The sequence below is a fragment of the Capsicum annuum genome, chromosome 5 (assembly GCF_002878395.1).
Source record: "Capsicum annuum cultivar UCD-10X-F1 chromosome 5, UCD10Xv1.1, whole genome shotgun sequence".
Lineage (NCBI taxonomy): Eukaryota > Viridiplantae > Streptophyta > Magnoliopsida > Solanales > Solanaceae > Capsicum > Capsicum annuum.
Window position 1 is genome coordinate 216,649,194 of NC_061115.1, and position 6,401 is coordinate 216,655,594.

At 32.4% G+C, this 6,401-nt stretch overlaps 1 protein-coding gene across 1 annotated transcript in view; it reads right to left on the bottom strand.

Annotated features, from left to right (window-relative positions):
• Positions 1 to 3,341: 3,341 nt before the first annotated feature.
• The window catches only part of LOC124898633, a 9,894-nt gene continuing 6,834 nt past the window's right edge, over positions 3,342 to 6,401 (bottom strand). Inside the window, exons 2-3 of the mRNA XM_047412274.1 lie at positions 4,021 to 4,356; positions 3,342 to 3,844 (exon numbers count right to left, since the gene is read on the bottom strand). Of these exons, the coding sequence (XP_047268230.1) occupies positions 3,342 to 3,844; positions 4,021 to 4,356 (839 nt within the window). The remainder of the gene's footprint in view (positions 3,845 to 4,020; positions 4,357 to 6,401) is intronic.

A 6,401-nucleotide genomic window follows, 5' to 3' on the forward strand; every position in this document is an offset into this window, starting at 1 on the left:
AAACACAAGAAAGTTCCCTTCTCCCACCAATGTTGGAGAATTAGTGTACTTTCTATTTTTTTAGTACACGTTTTAATTTAGTGTGGACTCATTTTTCCTCCATTTTTCATTCACATCCCCCCCCCCCCCCCCCGAACCCAACAGTATTAAACCTACTGATTTACTTATTTTATCTTATCAGGTTCCTATCAATGAAACGTATTGACTAACGTGTTTCAACCAAACTAAAACAATAAGTAAATGAGACAATAATTTTCGTGGAAAATATCCGGCTCCAAAAGATGTAAAGAAAATCATGACCTGTACATCTACAGGATTTTACCAAACTTCACTAATTAGTTTTGAGCCTCGACAAACAGCAAATTACAAGATTTCTCTAGTCTAGAAATTATAAACTCTAATTCCTACTTCAACAAAACACACAAACCACCCAAGGTATGTGTTCACAAGTCTTGAGTTCCCCAACTTGAAGATAGTGATTCTAACTTATTTGTACTTCACTGAGACTAGAATTACATAAACATTACAACTCAAGAACCAACCTAATACATAGAATCTAAGACACTTTATCTTCTAAGTAATAGCAACTGGTTCAACTACGTGTTTCTTCAAGCTTTGAAACTGGCAAGTCAATTTTCCAATTGCCTCTAACTCTCAAACTCTTCTATCTTCATTGTTGGAATCAAACTCAACCTCTTCCTTAAGACACTTGATGTTTATCAGAAGTATGCATGCTAATCCATTCCTGAATTTAAGCAACCTTGTCTTCATGTACCAGTGAACTTGATCTGTATATCAGTGGACCAAGTGGGTGGACCAGCTTGAGCATTATATTTCATTCTTTTGCAATCATCAAAATTTCATTGATCTAACAAATTTTGTATCTAGTAGTTTACTTCGTTGGGTAGTATTTGCATCTACTGCTCAGGGGAAAGATTTGATAAAACAGACGACGCTAGGGCATTTAGTCTTCATCAAAAAAATAGCTATTGCGTCTCAAGGGGTTCAATTTAATAAGTTGGAGGATTTGCGGGATGAGTTTAAGTTTGTGGTCCAGTTACATGCTTGCAACCGTAAAAGATTTAAAGATTTGGTAATTTATCCGCAGAGACAAAAAGTTTATCAATTCCTTATGGGGCTTGAATGATACTTACAAGCAAGAAGCCAAATCTTGATACTAAATCCCTTACAACAGTAAATGCAGATTACTCTATAATCATTAGTGATGAAAATCTGAAAAGTGTAGCTCAAAATGTGAATGCCATAGGCTTGTTAGAAGCTATGCCATAAGCTATATTGTACAAAATGCTTACTTGATTAGTGAATAAAATGTTTACTTACCAAAAAGACTATCGTACTTCCATGAATTTATCAGTATTCCTTTTTATCTCACAACATGATTTGAACTTCTTATCTACCTACAACATCACGACCAATATTTTTGAATTTTAGTCATTGAAAAAACACCAGTAGTCGATAATTGTTTAGTCTTTTATTTTTTTGTATTTTTTTACCATGTGAACACCAACCATAATCATAGTAAACGATTCTAACACTAATTTGCAATTTTATTAAATCAATAGTTTTAATAATCATTTGTTTGTATTATCTTTTGTATTATTTTACCATGTGAACACCAACAATAATCATAGTAAATGATATTAACACAAATTTAAATTTAGTAAATCAATGATTTTAATAATCATTTATTTTAAAATTTTTCCATATATGTCTGTTGTTGATATTTATGGTATGTACTATATCCTCACCTTGGTTTTCACTTTAATTTTTTCCTTAAAGTAGTCTGTCTTTATCTTTTTAAAATAATTTTTTACTTCTTAGCTATATATGGAGAATCATACCAAATATTTTAACACAATTTACAGTTTTATCTTATTAGTATTTAAAATTTTTCTATAAATAATGCTTAAATCTGTTGATTGCTTCACCTCATTCATCATTTCTCTTTTTTAAACATATTTTAATTTCTCTAAGTGTTTTTCTTCAAATCTTTTAAAAGTTATGTCAAATAATATTTTTTCAAATAATATAAACGATGCCCCTAAGTGTACAATATGTTTAGAAAAGGTTGTTGACAATCGTGAAAGGTCTGTCACAAGACTTAGGTGTGAACATTTTTTTCACACGGGTAACATATACCTAAACTTTTTGTAGATCTCTAATAACAAAAAATAAGTACTACCTTTATATAATTCATTCATGTGTGTTTGTTTGAGTTTTTGTACAGAATAAGTACCTCATAAATCATGTTGTAGCTCAACATAAGAATTATTTGTTGGATTCATACGTTTTTTACTTGAATTTTTTGGATTGATTTTTAGTAGGCGTTTAGCCACGTTTTATTGTGAGAATAGAGAAAAAATTATTTTAAAAGTGAAAATTAATATTTGAAAATTAGAGTTGTGGTTGGCCATGAAATAAATTAGAGTTATTTTACATTTTTTGTGAGTAATTTGGAGTGGAAAAAGTGAAAACGACTTTCTTTATTTTTTGAAATTTTTTTAAGAAGTGAAAATATTTTTTTTGGAACTTTATGGTTAAACATGTTTTCCTAAGTTCAATTCTAAAAAAAAGTGAAAAATTTATGGACGAACAATCCCTTACTTTCTTATAAGAAATAATGTATCATGATAAATCAAGTAGTAAGTTAAAATATGTTTTCTTTGTTCCTTTAGATAAATTTTTTTTGAGTAAGTTGGTAAAAAAAAGTTAAACGACGAAGATGAAAGTCTTGGAAAGAAACAATAAAGGATAATACATGAAATGTTGTAATTTTTTTTGTATCATATCATCCAAAGAAATTTCATGATTAGTTCCATTCGTTTGACACATAGTTCTAACCAATTTCGTTATACAAGCAATTTTTTTAGAAAAAAATATGAAATAAGCTAGCTGTGAATTTTTGTATTGTCAGTGCATATAAATTAGTTTATTTTTTTTTTATGCAGATTGTATTGGATCTGAGTTCAATGCTGGACGGGCAATGATATGCCCCAATTGCCGAGTTGAGGAAGAAGGGAATTGGTTGCGATTTTTAAGTGATGAAGATGATGATGATGAGAGCAGCAATGAGGACGAAAGCGATGAGGATGAATATTATGAACAGGTAACTATCTGTGAGTTTTTATCTCATTTGTTATTTTATCATAATAAAATATATTAATGTTATATAAAAGTAGGTAACAATAAGGATTTACCATACTAATATTGAGTGCACGCTGAGTGTCTACATTTAATTTTAAGGGTTAAATTTAGCAGAGATTTTATCCTTGTTGATTCAAATCTTCTAATTTCTTTGTAAAATGAAACTATATAACTGTTTAGCTTTTCCTGTAAAAGTATCGACACCATGAGAGATTATCTGAAGAAAGATGCAACAACAAACCAGAGTTAGAGTAAAACACCTCAATCCCCAAAAAATAGCTAAGTATGCCCAAATTTTTTATTCGAAATTGAGAACCAAGAAAGGACTTGAGAGCAGAAATTTCATCCATATTGTCCCCAGACAATATTATATCATCAACATAAACCGCAAAAATGACAATAGAAGAGGTAGTCCTCTTAATGAACAAAGAATAGTCATTGAGGGAGTGAGAGTAACCCCTGGAGTAAACAGCTTGCGAAAGCTTAGCGTACCATTGCCGTGAAGCTTGGCTCAAGCCATAAAGTGATTTTCGGAGATGGCAAACCAAATGAGGAGAATCAGAGGGACAGTCAACATGTAAACCAGGGGGAAGTCTCATATAGACCTCCTCTTCCAAATCACCATGCAAAAAGGTATTATTAATATCAAGTTGAAATAAATGCCAACCTCTTTTAATAGCTACAGCAATGATTTCACAGTGGAGAACTTAATAACAGGAGAGAAAGTTCCGTTAAAATCAACACCTTGTAATTAGGTATCACCTCGGACAACCAATCTCGCCTTATAACGCTCAACAAACCCATAATCCTTGTATTTAACTTTGTAAACCTATTTGCAACCTATGGGTTTCTTACCAGAGGGCAAAGGCACAACTGACCAGGTATTATTGGCCTGAAGGGCCTCAAATTCCTTGGTCATGGCCTCCTGCCAGGCAGGAATACATGCAGCTTGTTTGTAATAGTGAGGTTCAGTTGTTGCATTAGTAGTAAAGTGATTAGAGCAAGAGGAAGCTAGACTAGAGCCACAAAGAGATGGGGGAAGGTCACACACAAACTGTTGGGAATGTTTAGGGGTAGAGTGTGACCTGGTAGATCTTCTAGGAGGTGCAGGAGGTTCAAAATGAGCTACAGAAGGACAAGGGGCAGAAGTGGGAACAACAGGGATATCAGTAGACAAGGTAGGAGAAGGTTCTAAAGGAAAAAAAGAAGGAAAAGGGGCAGAATCAGGGATCATTGAAGGGTCATGAAAGGGAAAGACCCACTTATGAAATACTACATCTCTAGAAAGGAATGTTAGACGAGTTTTGAGATTGTAGAGCTTGTAACCTTTTTTTGTTAGTTGATAGCCAATGAAGACACAAGGGTCGACTCTAGGATGAAACTTGTCTCTATGACACTTAGGAATGGTAGAAAGACAAACAACCAAAAGACTTTAAATGGGAGTAAGCAGGTGGGTGACCAAGTAATAGTTCATAAAGAGTTTTGTTGTTCAAAAGTGGAGATGAAAATCTATTTATGAGGTATGTGGCAGTAAGAACACAATCACCCCAAAACTTTAAAGGTAACTTGGATTGAAACAATAAAGCCCTCGAGGTCTCAAGGAGGTATCGATGTTTCCTTTTCACAACACTATTTTGTTGTGGTGTGTAAGGACAAGAAGTTTGATGTATAATTCCATTTTCGAAAAAGAATTGAGTGGCAGAATTGCTTGAACCAAGCTCAAGTGCATTATCACTCCTAACAGTTTGGAAGAAGGCTGAAACTGAGTTTTAACTAAGGCAATGAAGGCTTTAACCAAAGGAAAAACATTACTTTTTGACCCTAGAAGATTAATCCAAGTAGCTCTAGTGTGGTCATCTACTATAATAAGGAAATATTTACAATTAGAAGAAGTTGGGGTACTATAAGGACCCCACGTGTCAATATGGATGAGCTGAAAAGGATGAGTAGTTTTAATAGAACTATCGGGAAAAGGCAGAGTATCGACACCATGAGTGATTATCTGAAGAAACGAACTTTACACAGAAGCTTCAAAGAAAAAACAATGAAACGAGGAGAGAGAAAATCTTATTCCACCAAAATATCTCATCTGTCTCTGGAAGGACCTAATCGTCCATCTATATACCGGTATGGGCCGAATCCGAAAATATGATATGAGCCTACTGATTATTTTGTACAGTTGGGTTAAACTCAGTAATCAAATACAACAAATATGTACAAAGTTTATCATGTACCAGTAGACGTAACTTCAACATTTCCATTGTTCAATAATTCTAAGAAAAAAATTATATTTTAAATTTTCATTAGCTAATGGCACTTGAAGAGGAGATGGAAGTTTCTGCAACAATTGAAGCGTATAATGGAGGCACTAGCTTAATGGGGTAATCAATACTTACCATCGTATACATTGGCCTTGTTTTCCCCTCTTATATATATTAAAAGAGATGCACATATTGACAATAGGTTAAATACCTAGATACCATTTAAATTTGATTCGGTTTGTAAAGCATGCACCTTTAACTTTAGTGACCTTAGAGATTAGTAGGACTTTTTCAAAAAGAATTTACAAAATGGACATGTAGAGTAGCAACAACTAGATTTTTTAAAAATCTATCTTTTACGTGAAGAAGGAAGAATTGGGTAAAAATATTGGTATCTAACTAGCCATTATGAACTCCTGATAACTCAATTATATCTCTTATTTAAGTATAATTGATTAAACCTAGATTCCAAATTAATTTTTATGCATGAAAAATTAATTAATGTGTTTATAATATAATATGTATGATAGACAAGCGCACCTCCACATATTTAAGTAAGATTGTTTTTTTTTCCCTTAACTCTTTTAAAGTATATTTATTTAGTGTATATATTTTTTTTGGAAGGGATTTTCTTATTGGAAGTCTCAAGTTTGTCCTTGGACTATTTGAAATTGTTTAATTTTGCCCTCTATCAGACTTATGGTTTATTTGTACGATTATCATTAGCGAATTATCATAGTTATCTTATCAGTCATTAATGAAGTTCTGATGTTAAATGGCCTCATGTGTCTAAATTCTGCAAGGAATAAGGTCAAATTGTATCTCTCAACTTTTGAATATGATTTAAATTTACCTTCAGATTGGAACTCAATTAGGTTAGAAAGCACACCATCTTTTCTAATTTTTATTTGTTAAATATTTACCTGGAGAAAGGAGGGTATATTATTTGCAATTTATTTTATTTTATGAGCCATA